This window comes from Urocitellus parryii, chromosome 1 (genome assembly GCF_045843805.1).
Source record: "Urocitellus parryii isolate mUroPar1 chromosome 1, mUroPar1.hap1, whole genome shotgun sequence".
In the NCBI taxonomy this organism is placed as follows: Eukaryota; Metazoa; Chordata; class Mammalia; order Rodentia; family Sciuridae; genus Urocitellus; species Urocitellus parryii.
In genome coordinates this window covers 9,177,955-9,199,462 of record NC_135531.1, presented here as the reverse complement: position 1 = coordinate 9,199,462, position 21,508 = coordinate 9,177,955, and the positions used below count along the sequence as shown (strand labels likewise).

Genomic DNA, 21,508 nt, shown 5'->3' with positions numbered 1-21,508 from the left:
TTTTCATTCCTGAAACACCTCATGACTTTTCTCATAATGTGCCTGGTTTATCTTTTATGAGTTCACAATTCCACACTAGAGTCACAGACAGCAGTTGGCTTCCACCAAGTCTTTCAAAGCTCCTACCCAACCATCTCCATGGGCCGGGAGCTGTGCTGTGAGTGACTTCAGCCAGCTGGGCGGGTCAGCAGTGTCTCTGGGTGACTAGAGGAGGTGGGGGGTTCTATTTCCTGTCCCCATCGGCTCCCTACGAGACAGAATGACAGCGAGTCTCCTTCCCATTTATACTGACAGGTACCTAGCAGGCAGGCCCAGTGACACCACAAAAGCTGTCCCTCCAAGTTCAGGAGGGACCCATTTGGTCCTCCACCCCATGACAGTTACCTGCTGTGAAATTGATGACCAGAGCACCAGCCAGCACCCAGCTGGCCAGAGAGCAGAGTCTCCCAGGAAGCCACAGGCCCCAGGGGAGGCCAGATGTGAACAGGCCTCTGGCTCCTGGGAGCTGTCACACTGGAGGGCCCTCCTCCCTGCGATGATGCTTTGACTTTCTGTCTTCTTGATGCCCTGGCACCTGAGGCTTTGATCCTGGAGAGCACAGCCCCTCCCAGGGCCAGCTCATTACTCTGTGACGAAACCCCGATACACAAACTGGAGCCCACACCCCCGCGGCGTGCTTCCTGAGAGGCACACACAGGCCATACCCACTGCTTCAGATCAACCCAGTGGGGTCCACACACCTAGGGCCTCCCTGGGTCCCAGAGCATTCAAACTCTCACTCTGGGCTCCCCTACTGTCCTGACCCTGCCCTGTCCATCCCTCCCAAGACCCTCCAGTCCAAGACTCCTGGCCCTCTTCTGCTTCCTGATGGTCCCTGGTCTTGTGACGTGTGGCCTACAAAGGGGCTGCACCTCCTGTTTCCATAAACTTCTTCCTTTACAATGCTCATTTCCTTTGCTGTCTGCCCATCCCAATTAAAACTAGTCCCAGCTACCCTTCTGTGTTGTTATGGTTGCCATACTGGAGGTTGAACCCAGGGGTACTCTACCACCAAACCACATCCCCAGCCCTTTTTTATTATCTATTTTGAGACAGGGTCTCACTAAGTTGCTGAGGCTAGCCTCAACTTGCCATCCTCCAGCCTCAGCCTCCCGAGCCCAGGAACGTTTTTTAACACAGTCCCTGAAGCAGAGTGCTTCAGAGAGTCAGCTCTGCAGAGCCCATTTTTCAGGGGAATGGAGAAGATGGAGTAACCAGGACAGCCAGCCCCAATGGCAAGGCATTTTTCAGCTCCTGTCCAAGGAGCCCCGAGGACCAGGACTGGCCCTGTGCCAGTGCACGAAGGCCTGGATCCCTGTACTTGTCCTGCCTGTGGGGCAAACAGCAGCACCTCCCAGTGAGCAGCACAGGGCAGCAGCACGGGGTGTGCACAAGAACAGACCAAGCAGCCAAGGCCGCCTCTGGGCAGGTGGCCCAGTGGGTGGGAAGCTACTCTGCCACCGTGGCTCAGGAGAAGGCCCAGGGCCAGGAGGGCAGCCAGAGGGGCAGAACTCTCATCACCATCAGGTCATGAGGTCACCTGGGGACGCAGAGCCCAGATGAGGAAGGCAACTCCCGGTCACAGAAGGCCCAGGGCCTGCTCTAGAGTGGACCCCAGCACACAGCAGGGCCAGGTGTGTGCTTCTCGCTTACTACCCAGGCTGGGGCTCTGAGAGAGGAGGGCCCACCTCAGGGAGCAAGGGACAGCCACAGAGGGCAGGGGGTGTCGGCAGGTGGTAGGCGGGGCAGAATCAGAGTAGGCCAGACACCAAGGGAGGGTCCCCAAGAAACTCAAATTGACAAAATTCCAGAAAACATGGGAAATATTGCCACAGACACTACTAATATCCAAAGGATCATCAGAAACTATTTTGGAAATTTAAATTCCAATGAGCTAGAAAATCTTGAAGATACTGACAAATTCCTAGAAATCTGACCTACCCAAATTGAACCATAAGGATATTAGAAAACTTAAACAGATCAACAGCAAGTAATGAAATTGAAGCAGCTACCAAAATCCTTCCAACAAAGAAAAACCCAGGACGGGATGAATTCTCAGTCAAGTTCTACCAGAACTAGTACCAATCCTCCTCAAATTATTCCATGAAATAGAAAAGAAGGGAATCCTTCCAAACTCATTCTATGAAGCCAGCATCACCCTGATACCAAAACCAAAGACACATCAAGGAAAGAAAACTTCAGACCAATATCCTTGATGAACATAGATGATGCAAAAATTCTTAATATGGTAAACCACAGTCAAAAAAAAAAAACATTAAAAAGACAGTGCCCCATAATCAAGTGCCCATCACCCCTCCCCTCCTACCCTGCAGAACCCCAATAGATTATTTTACTGAAACCCACTGCTTACTACTGTGATCCCAGAGATGCAAGTTTGATTCAACCTATGGAAATCAATAAATGTAAATCACCACATCAATAGACTTAAGGACAAGAATCACATGATTATCTCAATAGATACAGAAGAAGCATTTGACAAACTACAGAACCCTGGGCTGGGGATGTAGCTCAGTTGGTAGACAGCTTGCCTTGCATGCACAAGGCCCTGGGTTCAATCTCCAGCATCATCCAAAAAAAAAAAAATTCAGCACCCATTCATGTTTAAAACACAGGGGTAACTAGGGATAGAAGGAAACTACCTCAACATAGTGAAGACCATATATGACAAACCCAAGGCCAATGTTATACTGAATTGAGAAAAACTGAATGCATTTCCTCTAAAAATGGAAACAAGAAAAGGAACTAATACCAATCCTCCTCAAATTATTCCATGAAATAGAAAAGGGAATCCTTCCAAACTCATTCTGTGAAGCCAGTAGATCATCTTCCAGCCCTGATCTTTTTGTCTTACATTTAAGCTTTTTTTTTTCTTTTTGCTAATAACTTTTAAGAGTTTTATCCCTGTACTCCCCAAGTGAAATAGATCTGTAATTTTCCTATCCCAAAGTCTTTGTCTGGTTTTGATAGCAAAGATATGCCCATCTTGGAGAATGAATAGGAATGACTCTATTATATTTAAGAACTTAAGAAAAAAGAAAAAGGTCTGTTCCTTTAAAGCCTGACAATTTGACAAGGCTTGCTTTATAACCATGGCCCCGTGGTTTCTCTGCTGTAACATTCAATGTTCTTTTAATTGGTGGAAAGATTATCCAACAGTTCTCAGTTGTTTCTTGAGCCTGTGGGCATTTCATCCAAGTTCCCAGAATTGTGGATTTATAAGTGTTAGTTATCTCTATTTTCATATTTGTGTGCCTTTTCTACTCTATTGTTTGTGGCTTGCTGATCTATTTGGTGCCCGAGAGCCCATTCCAGGTTGCAGTGCCATCTCTACAGATCTTCGCTTGGCTTCCGTGTATCCATTCTTTTTTTTCTGTTGCTCATTTTTAAACTTCTTAAATGGACCCTTAGCTCACTGATTCCATCTGTTTTCTCCAGTATAAATACATATATATATATATATATATATATATATATATATATATATTATTCATCAGCTTTCCGTGGAGGACCACATCCCTGTTCCCCAGCCCTGGATAGAATCTTCTAGCAAGGGGACAGTTCATCCTGTGTGAGAACACCCGTGTGCAACTGCCTCCCAGCACCTTGCTCTCCAGGCCCCCTCACCACTACAAACTCCAAGGCCTCGTTTCTTCTTTTTTTTTGGGGGGGGGTGGAGGGTGGGTACCAAGGATTAAACTCAGGGGCACTCGACCACTGAGCCACATCACATCCCCAGCCCCATTTTGCATTTTATTTAGAGACAGGGTCTCCCTGAGTTGCTTAGCACCTCACCTTTGCTGAGGCTGGCTTTGAACTGAGATCCTCCTGCCTCAGCCTCCCAAACTGCTGGGATTACAGGTGTGCACCACTGCACCCAACATTATTTCTTCCTATCCCTATGCATTGAAGCATTTTATCTTAGGGGAGAAACATGTAAAATTTTTGGCAAAGTAAAATTTTGAGCAGTTTTAAATCAATTTTAAAAATCATAAGTTTTTAAAAACTCCAACTCTAATAAGTTAGCTGTTATTTTATAAATAACCTATAGTGTCTAGTCTCTGGAAAGGACTGAAAGTTCAGGCAAATGATCAAATAAGGTGGTTTAGTGTCTAGATTAAAAAATATATATATACTTCACACTTCTTAATTCAAGGAATGAAACACTTTTTTAGAGAACTCCCATTCTTTGGATACCGGTAATATTAATCAGCATGGTGGCCAATCTGCAGAGAACCAACAAGCCCAGCCATTTCCAGGTTCTCAGAAAAATCATCTAAAACGCATTCACCGGTATCCTCATTTTGAACACTTTAGAGAAGGAAAGTGAATACAAGGTCCTGGGGTCCTTGTTTCTGCTCAAGGGCCTGAGCTCTGGTTCATGCCACCTGTCTGGCAGGCGTCCCAGCCTTCAACACCCCGTCACACGAGACAGCAGGCCTCCTGCAGAGCCTCAGAGGTGGCTACCAGGGAGCAAAAGCAAGTCTAGGTGCATTCCTGCTTGCAGTCTGGGCCAAGAGAAACTGCCCATCACCCTCCCCTCCTACCCTGCAGAACCCCAACAGATTATTTTACTGAAACACACTGCTTACTGCTGTGACTGTCACATTTAAGGTCCCTGTTACAAGACATGGTGAAGGACAGTCGTGAAGGTGGCTCTGTGAAGCATCTGCCACACTGAATCTCCCTGAAAAGAGAATAACTCATGCTAGCTCTAAGTGGTTAATGACAAGTTGTATTTGATGCCAAGTTTTCCAAAAGCACTATTTTGAAATGAAAATGTGTTCTTCTCTGTATTAACAGCCTGTGTCTTCAGAGCTTTCTCTTCAAGAAAGTTTCTTCTTTGGAACGTAGAAATCCGAAAGTCCTATCATGCCATTCTTTCTAGAGTCTCTGGATGGGAAACAGAGGAAGACACCATCAGCACTTTCTCACCACACACAACATAATTTTGATCAAATGCTTTACAATTTAAAACATCTTAAAAACTGGCTACTTAGGGCCTCTCAGCAGTCATTTCTACCACCCAAAATCAAGCCTTCTAATTTCTTGTATGATAATGGGCCCTTCTTCCAGGTGCAAAGATGAATGCTATGTGTTGTTCTTTACCCTTGGGCAGTACCCAGTGACTGGAGCCCTCTGGCCATGGGAAGAGAGGAGTCAGAGACTGTCCAGGGGCCCAAGCAACCCGCCTCTAGTTGTTTCTTGAGCCAGCGCTCCTGGCTGCCCAGGCCAACCTGGCCCAGCCTGTTTCTTTCTTGCCCCTGAGGCCACAGGTTTCAGGACAGTCAAGCCCACACAGCCCATCGCTGCATGCAGTGTCCTGCAAAGTCCTGCAGGATCTCCCATCTTCCTCCTGGGAGATCCTGGGGCTCCAGAACACTTGGAACCAAGCGAGGAGCAGGTAAGTGGATGGATCGGTGAGTCTTGGGATGAACAGATGAGCTGCTGACTAGGCAGAGGAGTGGAGAGGGGTGGTGGGCAGCCTGGCTCCAGTGACCTGTACATTCCAGAGTTTGCTGCTTTGCTATTTCCTCTCATTTGAAGGAGCAAAAGCTCCAGGATCTGCACGAATCCCACTCAGGGCTGTGTCTGGCCAGGCATGATCTCTTCGGCCCCCAGGTCCATTCACAATTTTTCTTGGGCTTTGGGGGTGGGGGTTTCATGGTGTGGGGTACATGAGGCCCCTGGTAGGAGCCACTTAATGTCCTGCTCATCTTCAGCCCCTGCCCCTCGGAGTGGAACCAAGGCTGTGCCCTTGCCAGGTGCTCCCCCCAAGCCCTGCAGGGCATGCCACAGTGCATTCTCCCACCTCCTCCCCACCATCACTGCTGCAGTCTGGCTTATCTCCCTGTGCCTGGGGCAGTCGCTGGCCACCTCTGTCCCCTCCACATACCCACACCACTTTCATGGTGCCACTCTCTCCCAAAGGTAATCTGGAGAGATCTCAGATTTCTGGGAACCCCCCAAAAGGGATGCTCCGCCGCTTCTGGACCTGGAGAATCATGGAGCATCTCACTGCTCAACAGAGCTCAGAGTGGGAGTAGCCACACCTCAGATGTGGGAGGCCACTTACTGGAAAAAGAAGACACAAGCCTAAGGATAATTTTGAGAAGTGGTCAAAAGCATCTGCGATCCTTCACTCATGTCCAGTACTAACACAGTAAGAAAATGCAGTGTAACAGTTACATGTTCCTCCAAACAGGAACTGTGTGACCACTGTGACGTCTCAGGTGTATGCAGGCAGCCCTGGGTCCTGGCGCTCCAGTCCCACAGTGAGGCCAACCTCTGTGCTGCTCTGTGATGAGGTGAATTTGACCCATCTCACTGTCAACGGGCTACAGTGGAAACCACTGACATACTGTACATTAGAGCCAGGATAAGCTCAGGACAGACCATTTCTGGTGACTGGACACAATTTCTCCTTCTGAAGTCTAATGAAACAGAACCTAAGTCCCACACTGATAAGGCTGTGACCAAGGCTTGATGGCTGGCTGCTTTCACTGATGGCATCTGGCTTGTAGTTCCACTTAGACACGTCTTGGGCTGGTATATGTCAAGGGCGGGCTTGGTTGGAATGACTTTCAGAAGACAGAAAAGTGGAGAAATAAAATTCTCCACAGTCAACATACCTGGATCCCACAGTGCTATACTTACACGCTTTCCTTTAAACCCATAAGATAGGATTCCACATCCATCTCCATGATGTCTGGATCCAACCCAGCCAAGTAGCGGTAGACAAAGGAAAACGTCTCGAACGGGATCCGCGCAGGCCCACCCTCAGGGTCCTGGGTGAGGATCTCACAGACGTGCTTCATGGCCGTGTTCAGCGACTAAAACACCATGGGGAGGGGATTACTCGGAGTTGCTAAGATGTAAAGCAGATACCAGCCAAAGAAACCCTCAAGCACATTCTATAGAAATTCTGGAAAGTATGGTCTCCCTCTGAATTGAAAGCTAGATAGATATGCAACTTCCATGGTGAGAAATAAAAAGGAAATGTTGGGGGCTGGTGCTGGGGCTGGGGCTGGGGCTCAGTGGCAGAGTGCTCGCCTAGAACGCGTGAAGCACTGCGTTCGATCCTCAGATAGATATTGTGTGTCCACCTACAACTAAAATATAAATATTAAAAAAAAGTTTGGTCCAGATGCAAGTGACTAGAAAAAGTGTTAATTCACAGATTTTCATCTTATATGAAGATGAGACACTTATGTCTTCAGTGATAAACTTTTTTTGTGCTGTGGTGCCCGGAGGGAAGCCCAGGGCTGTGGGGCAAGTGCTCTGCCACCCAGCCACACCCTCAGCCACAGAGCCACACCCCCTGCCACACCCCAACCCCCAGCCACACTCCCAGCCCCTCTGTGATGAACTTTGTAAGCCAGTGCAGAACTATGGTGTCCCGTCAGGCCCAGAGACACTCAGGGTGGTGCCAAGGAGTCTGTTACTGACCAGAGGTGCTGCCTGTTGCGGGCAGGGCTGACAGGGTGGGCAGCCTGCACGTCTTCAAGGAGGGCCCTGCTGTCCAGGCTCTGTCCTTGCTCACACAGAGGCTCCGTGTCTGTGTGGGCTGAGGAGAACCCCAGGCCTTTCTTCTCCCCTATCCACGATGTATCTCACTCATGGAGTCCACTGTCTGGTTGCCAGAGACACCGGCCCCATCCTGGCCTGCACCCCATCCTCCTTCTGCCTTCCACCCCCACAAGGCACAGGTCTCCAGAGCACCTGCCTCTCTAGAAGCCCAGCAGGCCCAGCTGATGGGCCACAGACTTCCTCAGGAGACCAGAAGTTCCGGAGTGCGAACCACTGGACCAGGGCTCTCATCTCCTACTCCTTTCAACTAATCCTTGTTGGAAAAAAAGTCTTTGTTTTTTTTCTAAAGATGAAAAAAAATCCATAACAATAGAATGCTATCTTTTACTAAACCAAATACATAGCCCTGGTCTCCTTGTTTTCTTTTACATCAGGACAAACACCCTGCAGACCTCAACGCTCTTCCAGATGCACTGAGGAACTGACGTTCCAATCCTGCAGGTGGCCTGGGGGCCAGCACTCCATCTCCACCCTGGGTGGGTTCTCCAGAGCCCTTCCTTGCCAGAGCCACCCCCGCCCCCTGCCTGACTGCTGGGCTGAGGATGAGGATGCTTGAAGGCAAACTCCAAGAGAGGCCGCATCTCACAGCCCTGGCCAACACCAGCACAGAGCTCTCCTTGGTGCACTCCATACTCGCCCTGTGCCCACTGTGGCCCCCAGGGAGGGAGGCTGCCACCAGACGCCTAACACCTGCTCTCCTGTAGGTCAGAGTGTGGTTCAAGGGCAGAACACCTGGGCCCCAGCTCCCTCAAGAAGGGGATTGTGGGCTGGGGATGTGGCTCAAGCAGTAGCGCGCTCGCCTGGCATGTGTGCGGCCCGGGTTCGATCCTCAGCACCACATACCAACAAAGATGTTGTGTCCACCGAGTACTAAAAAATAAATATTGAAAAGAATTCTCTCTCTCTCTCTCTCTCTCTCTTAAAAAAAAGGGGGGGGGGATGCGTCTGAGCACAGGCAGTAGGCACTGGGGCGGAGGGTCCTGGAGGGTCCAGCTGAGCAGTGACATTAAGTAAAGCCTCAGAGAGGAAGAGGCCAGCCAGGGGACGCTGCAGAATTCCAGGGAAGCGTGCATGCTCCAGGAACAGCCTGAGCTCACTTCTGGGCTCACTTCTGAGTAGCTAGAGCAAGTCAGAGGGTGGGTGGATGCCGATCTTGGGAGTTCTCGCAGGGCAAGGGAGCCTTGGCTTCTCCCGTGTACTATGGGAAGGGGTTAAAGAATTGAAACAGAGATGAGCAGTATGGAGAGACTCTCTTAGCTGATGTGTGGAAGCCAGGCACCCAACAAGGAGGCCACTGGGACAGTGGAGCAGAGGCCACGCTGGGAGCCAGGCAGGACTCTGGGCTAACAGAGCTTGCGCACGGTGGTGTGAGAGGCAGAACCATGAGCGGAGACCCCCAAGGTTCTAGGCCTGCACAGCTGGAAGGCTGATTCACCACTGACGGGAGGGGAGATGGGGAGTCCTGAGCACAGAAAAGGGGCTCACTTCTGGGCAGTGTCAGTTGGCATGTAATGTTAGGCATCCCTGTGCAAACACTGGCCAAGGTGGGTATTCAGGCCTGGAGCTCAGCCGGTGGCTCAGGTGGGGTCACCCTATTTGAGAGATTCTGCCCAAGTGGACAAGGTATCACTTAGAGCCTAAGGGGGGTAGACAGAAAATGGCGTGCAATCCGCCAAGAGCTGGGAAGATGAGAGATCACCAAGCGGGCAGCTGGAGACAGGAGGAGGGGTACAGGAGGTGGGACCAATGGTGGGTAGAGGAAAGTGCTTGAAGGTGGACAGAGTGCTCGGCTGTCCAAGGTTGGGGAGGAGGAGGGGAGAACTGCATTCCCACCAGAGGGCTTCACAGGAGCATTTGGAAGGAGTGGCAGAGCCAAAGCTAGACACTGGGGGTACAGATGGCAGTGGTGCACTCCAGGGCCTCCAGAGCCACTGACCCCTCCAGGAGTTGTGTCAGCTAGACACCTCCCGTTGGTAGCTGGAATTGAACTGGGCTGGGGGATTTACACCACATGGACTGGAAGACATCACAAATCAGGGCTCTCTTGCCCCTAAACAGCAGAATATGAAAACATCACCAGGCTGCTAAGGAGAATAAAGATGGCATCTGCAGCAAGCCCAGAAATGACTTTTAGCAAGAGGGAAAGCAGGAAAAGATGTGTTTCGTGAGCATAGAGCACCAGAGGTGGGAGGAGCAGAGACAGTCCCACACGGAAGTTGCAGACGTAGGACAGGTGCAGCCGCAAGTCACATACTGGCCTCAGCATGGACTGTCATGGGGAGAAACCTGCTGTCCTCAGTGCCCACAAGTTTGCAGGATGGAGATGAGGCCCTTGGACAGGGCGGCATGTGGTCACTAGTAACCAGCAGAGACTAGCACCATCGAAGAGCTTGATTCTGGTGCCCTGTCCACTCCTCAGTCCCTGAGAGCAGTGAGGATGTCATTATCCTCAGTTCACAAAGGAATGGTGGGGACCAGAGAGGCTCAGTCATTTTCCAAGGTCACCCAGCCCAAGGCAGAAAGTGGGCCACCTTAGGGTCCACTGCACTGGCGAGAGGCAGGGGGCGAGAGGCAGGGACATAGACACCCCACATTCCTGGATCCAGACCTGGGCGGAGGAGAGGACCGCCTGAGCAGAGCCAATCTCTGGTGCCTTGGCCCTGGCAGGAATGTGACACAAGGGTCCAGAATAGCTATCAGTCAGCCTAGCATGGAAGGGCCAAGTGACACTCATTAGAAAAAAAGGTGTCTTCACTCCGCAGAGAGGCGGACACCTCCACACACACCATTCCCTTAAAAGACTGGCCTCGAGGGAGGAGCTGCTAAAAATAAAGCTGTTTTATAATCCCTGTTCCTGACTTGAAACTTTTCAAAGACACGCTGTATGCTGGAATGTGCTTTCATATCCGACACAAACGGAAGCAAGACATCAGGAGAGGGGGACTCGCAGGCTGGCGCCGTGAGTCAGGGGAAGGAAGCAGTTGGCATCATGGAGCAGGCAGATGAGACCTGCCGCCACGAGGCTTCGAGGCTTCGGAAGAGGAGGTATTTAAGGAAAAATACATCAAAACACTCCAGCATCGCAGCTCTGCAAAGGCGTAATGACGCTGCTGGTGCCGACAGTCCTGACAATAAGATATGCAGCAACTTTTATATCCAAAAGGACTCATAAAGCAACTCGCTTGATCTTACTGAGAGTTAAGTTTCTTATAAACACAACTCTCAACTCCAAAGGGCTGTAGGAAGTACAGCCACTTCATCGCCAGCCTAAGGACCCACTCTTACCTCCCACCATTATTCTTAAGGGCTTGAGAGATCCTGGGGCCAGGGGGCTGGAGAGCTGCCTTTTTTTTTTTTTTTTTAAATACTGGGAATTGAACCTAGAGGAGCTTTTACTGCTGAGCTACATTCCTGTCTCTTTTTAATTTCTTTTTAAATTTTGAGACAGGGTCTGACTTAGGGCCTCATTAAGCTTGCTGATGCTGGCCTTGAACTTGAGATCCTCCAGCCTTAGCCTCCCCAGCCACTGGGATTATAAGCATGCACCACCCCGCCCAGCTACACTTTGTTTAGAACCAAGTATTTCTGCCTCATCCATAATCTGAAATTAAAGTGGAGATGTGGGGAAAACCCCAGAGGGAGGTTCCTCACATCTTAGGCATTCTCCATGCACCAATTCTGTCGGATTCCTCACAGCTTCGAGGTCACAGCCTCTGAAGAACTGTCATCTCACACCTCCAGGGGGTACCTTTGAGCCCTTTACAGGAGGGCAGCTGGGGCAGGGTGGAGGCCAGGTGATGGTGTCCTTAGAACCAGAGCTCCATTAAAAGCCCAAGGCTCTTCCCATCCCATAGGTTCTCTTTTTTGTTGTTCTGGGGGCTTTGGTGGGAGGCCCAGAATTACGAGTGTTCCACAGGTGGCTGGGCTGTGGTCTCAGCACAACTCAACGCCCAAGAAGCTGAAGTGGACACAGTGACAACTCCAGGGAGTGCACGCCCCCCTCCCACGTGGCAGAGCTAGGCCCACCAATCCCAGGAACCCAAGGGCAGCTCCTTCCGCTGTGGGGACAGTGTGCTCCACCTACTCGTGGCCTGAGGCTCACCCTCATGGTGGGTGGTGGGTTAAGATTTCTGCTGGCCTTTTTTGGGACACTTCAGAATAGTCTTTGGGTCCCTTTGGGAGAAGCCTGAAGGGCAAGTGGCAGGGAACAGTAAGCCAGGATGCGGCTCCATTGCTGGGACAGGTGGCTGTCACCCAGGGCCAGCATATGAGGACAGTGCTCTACACACTCCAGGGTACATGCTGTCAGGCTGGCACTGAACACTCCTGAATAATTTTAGGATATAAAATGATATTACTGCTAACCCTAGGGAGTTCTCCCCAAGCATGAACTCTCCTGAAGTGGCCCTAACCTTCCTGGGTCACTACAGAGTCACTGGCAGGGACCCCTGCACCCCTCACTTCCCAGTTACCTGACCTCAGGTTCTTAGCCCGTCTCCACCACAGCTCACCAGCCTCACGTGCAGCAGTCTCTCCTCCAAAACATACTAAGGGTCCTGCACGTTCTAGCCCAAGCTAAGATCCCTAGAGACCATGCCCACTGTTGTAGGCAATAGTTCAGATGGAACCACATTACACCCACACCCTCTTCCTATTACAACCAAAGAGGGATGCTTCTGTGGCTAATAAAGCTCAACTACATTTTGAGGTCCGACTATATTCCTTGTTCATTGTCTGGCTGTTTTTTCATTATAGATTTAGAGAGTGTCTGAAGATAAAAGGCTCAGTTCACAATTTTCCTATGCTTTAAAAAAAAGATCCCCAGGCTACAAACAAGACATTCTGATCCACTGCTTTAAGGCTTAGGGCCATCCATGGTGCTGCAGGAATGTGAAGATAAAGTCCCAACGTGTAAATGTGATGATGTCACCAGATATGCATATCAGGACCCTGGGAAAGACTCTATCTCACGACAGCCTCAGACAGCAAGTTCACATCCTCGTCCACCTGGCTGGTGGCTGACTGAGCACCTCTCAATGTCCCTTAACCCAAATTCATAGCTTTCAATAGGATACCTGGAGCTGTGTCCAGGGATCCAAGGGTATCGCAGAACATCAACTGCAAGAGTCTGAGGACACAAGCCCAGAAAGTGCATTCCAGAATCTCCAGCACTTAGAACCTGAGTTGGCCAGCTTTTCCTCACTATGATGAAATACCCACAGCTACCCACGAAGAGAAGAGTCTGTTTAGCTCACAGTTGTGGAGGTCCCAAGGCTGAGGTCAGGCTGAGGTGGGGGCATTGGTTCATTTCTGGTGAGGGCCTACAATGACAGTGGCTCAAGGTGGTGGGACTGCCAGTTCATCTCACACAGGAAGCCAGAGGGAGGGGCAGGCTCACTCCTTTTGCCAAAACCATCAAAGGCTCACTCAAGAATCACATTGATCCCCTTCAAGGGCCAGCCCAATGACCAAAGACCCCCAACTAGGCCCCAGTGCTTAAAGGTCCTGCCACTCCCAGTACCACCACCCTACAGTAGAAGCCTTGGCCACACAGACACTCGGGGATACTCAGACCTCATCCAGCAAGGCTGCATACAAACACTGCTCAGCAAAAACTGGGGAGTGAAGAAACAAAGGAACAAATGAATGATACACATGACTCAGAAATTCAGGCAGAGGTTTCTAGTCTATAGAGAGCTTAAGCTGGGTTAATCTGACGACAGTGATTCCTGAGAGCAGGGTTTAAGGTTCTTTCATTCCGTCAGCTGTTCTCAGAGCACCCCGGCACCCACAGCACAAGACTGCCCACCCGCTCACATGGCAAACGTGACAGGAGTCACACTTGGCAGGTGTGGGGCGGGGAGAGGCCAGTGCGGGCACTCCCGCAGGGGCTCCTGGGGACCAAAGGATCACCTTCACACCTCACCTGGCAAAGGAAGCAAAGTGAGTGGAAAGTCCTGCTGCCACAGGTGGCTTAGGTTTGGGGACAGGAGGAAATACACAATGACCACACCTGGGCCTTTTGGTATAAATTGATTCCCTAAGGACAGAGTAACGTGTTATAGGAAGAAAGCAAAGGAATGCTTGTTATTTTTAATGTTTTTCCCGAGTTCTCAGCTTAGACAGTAAAGCTCTATCCTTGATGAAATGTCCCCCTCTAGTGTCACCAATACACATGAACGAGGGACCTCACTTTCCGTAACAGACTTGGTTTTGCTTGAAATCAACTGAGTGCTTAATTTTCATGATTCGGGAGGTAGAAATTATGAAGATGAATTCAAAATATGAATTTTTCTACTATTCTCACCATTGTTAAAAATCACAGCTTCACAATTAAGTTAGAGGCAAAAACTGTAAACATTAATTCAAACATCAGATATTAATTCTGTATTATTAAAATCTTGGTTTCACCAAGTTCCAAATGAACAAAGAGACATAAAAATTTCTCCTGGGGTTGTGGCTCAGTGGTAGAGCGCTTGCCTCACACATGTGAGGCACTGGGTTCGATCCTCAGCAGCACATAAATAAGTAAAATAAAGGTATTGTGTCCATCTACAACTAAAAATCTTTTTTTTTAATTTCTTCAATGATGAAATTGTCCTTATCATTCCCAATAATCCCCCACGGAGATGTCCCCTGGGGACTTCTGAGCCTGTCTTTGCTGCTGGAGGGTGCCAGGCCTACCAAGGTCCAGGCCTTGGCAAAATTAGCCCAGGGCTGATCAGAAACACCCATACCTCAAAACTGTTGCTCAACCTGAAGCTCCCAGGCTCCATCTGACTTCCCTGAGGTGACCAGGCTTCTCACTGAGCCAGTGATATAACCAGCGAATTGTGATATATTCACTTCCCAAACAGTTGGCAAATAAGCAACATGGTTCTGTGGCCTGACAGACCAATCCTTGCAGCAGTGTCATTTGGGATGAAAAGAAGTTCCAGAAGGTAACCAACAGCATATTTCTCTTTTTATAAAGTTAAAACTAATTCAAGAAATATATTATTTAGGATTGGGAATATAGCTCAGTTGGTAGAGTGCTTGCCTGGCATACACAAGGCCCTGGGTTCAATCCCCAGCACAATATTAACAACAACAAAAACAAACATTATTTAGTATATTTTGGGGGCACTTATAAAAGGATCTCTTTAAAGGCAAAAGAGCAGGAAGTGTGAGGTCAGGATGGTCACTGCCTTGGGCAGGCAGGCCGGGACACAGGGCAGGAGGAAGCACAGGTCTTTGGAGCTAGTGTCGGTGTGTCAATGACCCTGCTGAGCAGGTTCCTGGGTGCTTATTATATGGAGTGATTTCTTTTTAATTAGAATTCAATGGAAGAGGCTTACCCATGGATCAAGGATGAGTGTGGGCTGTGAAGCAGGGATTAGTCATTAATCACTGATGTACCCTGGGCTACAAAGATCGAAGGCAAGCTGTAAAACAACATTGCTCCTCTGTGGCGGGAAGCAGGCCTGTTCTCTTTCCCAGTCGTTCTTCCCAAGCTGAGCGTGCTAACTAACTCTCCCTGCTGAAGCCTGACTCCCACACTGCAGCTGAGCAGACTCCATTGTGCACAGGAGGCTCTGCCCACATCCTCAGCACCCAGCCTCCACACCTCTTCCTCACCTCCAGGGTTCACCAACTCCACGTTTCCCAAATCGAGGATTGCCCATGTCTTATTGCTAAGCTTGTTAGGGCAAAACTTGAGCATCAGCAAAGTTGCACAGTATCTGTTAGCTTTAATAATGGATTGTAACTCAAGAATAAAATAATTTTATGCCTCTTTCCACAGAAGGGGAGAAGAGACATTATCAGTTTACAAAATGATGTACTTTAATAAAGAGTCATTGCTGCATTCTCTTCTAAAACCTAAGTACATTTTAAGAGCATCCACATATTTTATTTACTGTTAATATCATCTAAATCAAGGTGCATTAAATCTTTTAAAGTGAGGTGTTCAAAAGTATCTAACTTAAAAAGAACTATAAGTCTAAAAATATCATAGTTGCCTGAGGGGAAAAAAATTTTCTAAGACAAAGCTACTGAAGTAACGAAGTATTTCTTTTAGCCAACTGAAACCTAAACTTGTTTTCAAGCCAGGCATGTAATTACACAGAATTATTAAGATGCTATTTATGTGTACATACCCCACCAAGTGAACTGCATCCCAATGCTAAAAATTTTATCCACTCGATTTCCGTTTCGCAATGATCCAGTACTAGGAGAGCTCTCAATCTCTCCATTGGCAGGCACAGATTTCTCCACTTCTTCTCAAGTTCTGCTAATTCCACATACTTCTTGTGGCGACACTGTTTAAAAACACAGTATGTCACCATCTATGTAAGTTTGGAAAACCTATAAGATGGTGCAGTCCTGCAAAGACTTAAGACACCAGCCACCTGCCTAATGCCGAGGAGATGGACTCTCCTGTTTGACAGTAACTGTGTCAGCCCCAGGGAGGGTGCAGGCGCTAGGCTCTATATCCCAAAAGAGAAGAGTATATGGCGTAGTGTTACGACCTCATAAAATGAGCAGATATTGGGTGTGTGAATCTCCACTGTTTGTCTGAAATACTTCACAGTAAAAAAAAAAAAAAAAAAAAAAATTAATGAATAAAAGCCTTTGAAAATCCAGTCCCCTAAATACAGTAATTAGGAAAAAAAATCTGAAAATAAACAAATCGCTTCCACTATTTTAAACACACTATGAACACTGACAACTTCTTCAATCTGCTAGTAGAATTTTGTGTAGAAAAATCTGAGCAATAAGGATTTGTTTCCCCAAGGTACACAATTCAGTGGGAATATTTTCCTTAAGATAGAGAGTCCGGGGAAGATCCTGTCTTTGGAAACCAGTGGGCCCTGCACAGAAGCATAGTACTTCCCTGTGTATAATGGCAACAAAGCACTTTAAACATAAAGGTTATGGGGCTGGGGGGTGTAGCTCAGTGGTAGTGAGGTTGCCTGGCATGCTCAAGGTCCTGAGTTCCATCCCCAGTGCCATGGGAAAAAAAAAAGACTATGCCAGGTGTTGGAGCACACCTACAATCCCAGCTACTCGGGAGGCTGAAGCAAGAGGATCACAAGTCCAGGACCAGCCTCCACAAAAAAGTAAAATCAAATAGAATCTACTCTTAAGTAGCTATTTTGGGTTAAGTCTACCGAATGTATACATTCCTTTGTAGAGGAAACCTTGAAGAAAGGACAGGGAACACATGGTCCATCCATGGTCCTGATGGGGTTCTGCTCCATAGTTCTGAGAGATGCCACAGTTGGGAGACACACAAGCCAGCCAGACCCTGCTTACCTGCTTGTGCAGGACTTTCAGCAGTCCCTGGGTCAGGCCTGTGTCTATTTTCTGGGTTGCCACAGGCATCTCGACTCTATCCTTTACAGGAAGTGGATCTCCTCTTGACAGAGCTGAAAAATACCTGGGAAAAACAGACATCTCTGAAGCTTATCAACACACAGGCAGCACCCTATGTCATGTGGTGCCTTAAATGCCCCAGGAAAACCACTGAGATTAGGAAGGATAGTTCTATAGCCAATGGCTAGGGCTTAAGTTCTCCTTCCTCCACTTGGCTTTCTGACTTAAACTTCTCTACATGCCTCGGTTTCTCTGTCTACAAATGGGCACAAGGAGGCCCTGTCTGAGTTCTGGAAGCACTGAGTGAGGAAGGCTTAGTGGTCAGCGTCAGAAGGAGTTCCCAGGACATGCACTATTCTCATCAAGCACATGCTCTGAGCCTCAATGTGGCCAAAGGAAGTAGAAGATTCCAGACCCTGGACAGACCTGAGTCCAGTGTCATGGTCCAGTCCAGTTCTCCACTTCTGAAAGTTTGGTTTCAGCCTTCCCTTTTCATGGCCTTGCTGATGTTAAACAGCTGTGTATTCCACTCTTGAGTAGGCCCAGACTGTCTTGCCTTAGGTTTCCTGGTAACTGTTCCTGTCTGGGATATTGATAATGCCCCTTACTTACATTGGGGACAAGACAGGCACAGAAACAGTGTAGGGCAGTAAAGGACCCACACCTAGCCTTTGGTTGGTGTTGGGAGTGGAAATCAGGCAGCGTCTCCTGTGAGCTCACTTTAACAAAGGGACAGCATGGCCAGGCAAGCACACACTAAGCATGCACCAGGCCACAGGTAATGTAAAAGGTACAAGGACCTAGAAACATTCTAAGATATAGCATACATGCCTGTGGATCAATATATATACATTGGGTAGACTAAAAGAAATGCTTTATCTCAAATCCTCAAATTCGAATTTGCTTCTATACACGTAAGCCAATTTCTGCTCTGCTTTGTAGTTTTGTTAATGATTTAAGGAAAAGTCAAAATGCGGACAGCCCTGAACCAGACATATATGGAGCCTAGGACCTAAAGAGCCCTGCTGAAGGAGGATGCCACGCTTTGCTGTCCCAGGGAGAGTTTTCACTGTTTCGTGGAATTACTCCCACAATCAATCAGAGCAGTCACCAAGTTCCACACAGCCTCTGCAGCAAGCGTCCTCCAGGGGGGCCAATTGTGGTCCAGCCCCCCACTCCATACTCAAGGCATTTGGCAACTTCTGGAGACAATTTAGGTTGTCAGGGCAAAGTGTGGATGGTAATACTGCCATCTAGTGGGTACAGGCCTGGAGGCTAACATCCTACACTACCACTGCACCGCCACCACCAACTGCAGGGCTAAGAAAGCCTGCTGGCAAGGTACGTGCCACCAATCCCGGGGACACCAGGGCAGCTTTTGTCACTCGGCCAATTCTTCAGTTAGCTGTGCATGATGAAATGATGAGGGACAACTGATTGTCCAGCACAGTAGAGTAGACAGGCTTGGGAGAAAGATGACCCTTGGCCATCTGAAGACCTCCTTTGAAAAGAACCCTTACCTGACACAGGAATGCCTACCGCATGTCCTATGGCAGCATGACTGTCACAGGCATCCTGTTTTCCTTCCTGTCACTGCCTTTGTTCCTGCACTTCTTCCTCTTCCACACCCTCTGCTTTGCTTTAGCCTCAACCTCTGCCTACACAATCCTCCCAAGACCAGGTCACTCTGCTCAACCTTCAGGAGCCTCATTTCACACTTACCAAGTTCTCCACCAATTCCAGTTGTTTATGAACATCTCTCTAACAGGTTTTGTCCTGACAGTGCTAGCACACTTCTGGGTGCCTCGCGTGAGGCACACACATAGCCTGATGAACAATGCCCAGCTCTTCTCCTAAACTCTAAACTCCTTCTTGAATTAGCAGCATGGTGCATTCAGAAAGTTCATGATTAGGCCTTTCAAATTAAAATGAAGCTTAAAATAATTGTCCCTGAAGTGTTGCCAAATATAATTTAGTGTTCCAAGTGGGGAGAAAGAGTGAAATCTTGAATTTTTTTTTTGTACAGTGTTAATAAATCCTATCTTTTATTTAGGCTTGAAGAATGGTAAAAACCTGAGGTCATAATGTTTTAGCAAGAAGATTGAGAGGTTCAGAAACAATTGACAGAAATGTTACAAAGAATTCAAGAACGTGACTCTGTTAGTATGATTAAATAACTACTCAAAGATTTCTAAGTCTCAATCCCTGGAACCTATGATTGCTACTTTACATGGTAACATGTCTCTGCAGATTGATTAAGGGTTTTAGATGGTGAAACTACCTTGGATTATCAGTATGGTTCCTAAATATAGTCACAAGTATGCTTAGAAGAAGAAGGTAGAGAAAGAATGAAAATGCTGGTTACAAAGATGAAGAGATCAAGGCCCAAGCTATACAAGGGATACAGTTCTTGAAATTGGAATAGTAAAGAAATGGAATGGATTCTCCCCATAATCATCAGAAAGGGCAAAGCCCTGCCACCACTTTGCTTTTAGCCTCATAAAGCTAATTTTGGACTTTTGGTCTCCAGAACTGTAAAGATAAGTGCTTGTTAAGTCAAATTTCGTGATAATTTGTTACAACAGCCAAAAGAAATTAACTTGCCTTGTTTATACAGGTTAGAGAAAGTTATCAAAATCTGTTGTCAGTTACTAAAGAAAAAAATTAAATTTACACTTATGTTGACTCATCAAAAAAGTGAGTAACTAAGTCTGTTTATAAGAGAGAGCAAAGAATATTTCTGAAAAATAAAAAAGGATTTTAATGGTTCTAAGATCTGTTGACTTGTAACTAATTTAAAGTTATGAGTGCTCCTGAGAGTGTTTGCTGCAAGGAACTGTTAAGGCTCATTGGCTGTGAAGCTCACCAGGCAGTTTACCTACTAGCAGGCTCATCTTGAAAACCTCAGGATGACCTCGGGAGTAAAGTGCTGACAAACTTCACTACTCTGGGAGGATTCTTTGCAGATAAGGATCAGAGCTAACAGATTCCTCCTTGTAAAAATCATTTCATAAGTAAAAGTGGCTGTGATCCTGTGATTTTAAAACACAGTGCGGAAACATTTGTTCAATGTGATGGCTTTGTAAGCGTTAGTCTATCTCCACAACTGACCTACCATCATTTTCTAGATAAATGTGCATTTTTGCAATAATTTCTGATCTCATGAACAAAAGATGGCAATGGTTCCTAGACAGTCACCCTGGAACCGATGTCACCAAGCTAAGGGGAAGCTTGGCCTGGGCAGGGGGTTCGCTGGGCACGTGGACTGCCTGCCTCTGGCTCGGCGCCCGAGGGCGCTTACCCCGCGGACCACTGCAGCACGTCGGTGGGCTGGGTGCGGATGGCAGCCTTGGTGAACTGCTTCAGGATGTCAGGCAATTCCGGGGGAATGTGGATCTGCTGCGCGCAGAACATGGTGTCGGGAAGCGGCATCGCTCCGGCAGACCGCTACAGCCTGGGAGAACGTAGGTACGCTGCGGGGAAGGCGAGAGCGGCTGTCAGCGGGCCGGGTCAGCGCCAGGGCCGCTCGCCCTCCCTGCAGAGGCGAGGTCTTACCGGCTCCTCCTGCGGATCTCGGGAAATGAGCCAACCGCCCCTCCAGCGACTCAGCACAGCCCGCTGCTCACGAGCCGGGCCAAAGCTACTGTTGCGTCTCAGTATCCAGGCAACCGAGACGCTCCCCCCACCCTTCGCGCGCGCCCTGGTGTCGCGCAGGCGCACATGCCTGGCACCGAGGCCCGGCGCTGAAGGGGTGTCTAAGAGCATTGCGCTTGAGCAGTCTGTTCTTGCCGCTTTTGCAGTTTACCTGTGCAGCCTGAGAGTTGAAGTTCTCACCTAGAAAGGAGGTTCCCGTCTTCTCTGTGTAGGGGCTCGAACCCATGTCCTCGCGCATGCTAGGCAAGGGCATTACCATTGACCTACATCTCCCTTTTAATTTTGAGCAGGATCTAATTTTGTCCAGGCTAGCCACCAACTTGCGACCCGGCTGCCTCAGCCTCCCAAGTGGCTGGGATTACCGGCATGGGCCATTGTGCCCGGCGAAAAGGGCCTTTTGATCAACTACCCACAGCCCAACGAGAGCAGAATTGACAGAGGACCTTCCCCTGAGGGTTCTGGTTCCGTGACTCTCGAGGGCAGGGGACTAGGTCCTCGTTAGAGAGTCCTTGCAGTGAGGGCTGGGCAGCTCCTCCCAGACCAGCTCTGGCCTTGGCGCTTCCGCACATGCCCTTTCCATTGCCTAACTCTTCCCTCTTATTGAACTCAATTCTTCTATCCTCAGTCCAAAAATCGCTGTAGTATTTACAGTGGGCAGTTTCCGATCAAACAAGATACTACAGGATACTATTTGTTTTCCTAAGGTAGATGACTGAGCCAACCAGACTGGGCCTAGAAGGCAATAATCCCCCTCTTCTGATAAAATTTTCAGTCCTACTGGGTGCCGACCAGGGAGACACTGGAGCACAGAAGCTAGGTTTCAGGACAGCCTCGGTGACTCCTGCAGTTG

General features: G+C 48.5%; 1 protein-coding gene across 1 annotated transcript; it reads right to left on the bottom strand.

Moving 5' to 3' along the window:
• Window positions 1–4,853: 4,853 nt before the first annotated feature.
• Window positions 4,854–20,594, bottom strand: Ropn1l (rhophilin associated tail protein 1 like). Its single transcript, XM_026397061.2, is given in 6 exon segments — window positions 4,854–4,950; window positions 6,715–6,890; window positions 15,786–15,947; window positions 16,945–17,068; window positions 20,306–20,477; window positions 20,560–20,594. Coding segments are annotated over 5 exon segments (690 nt in total). The 5' UTR covers window positions 20,437–20,477; window positions 20,560–20,594.
• Between the last annotated feature and the right edge of the window lie 914 nt (window positions 20,595–21,508).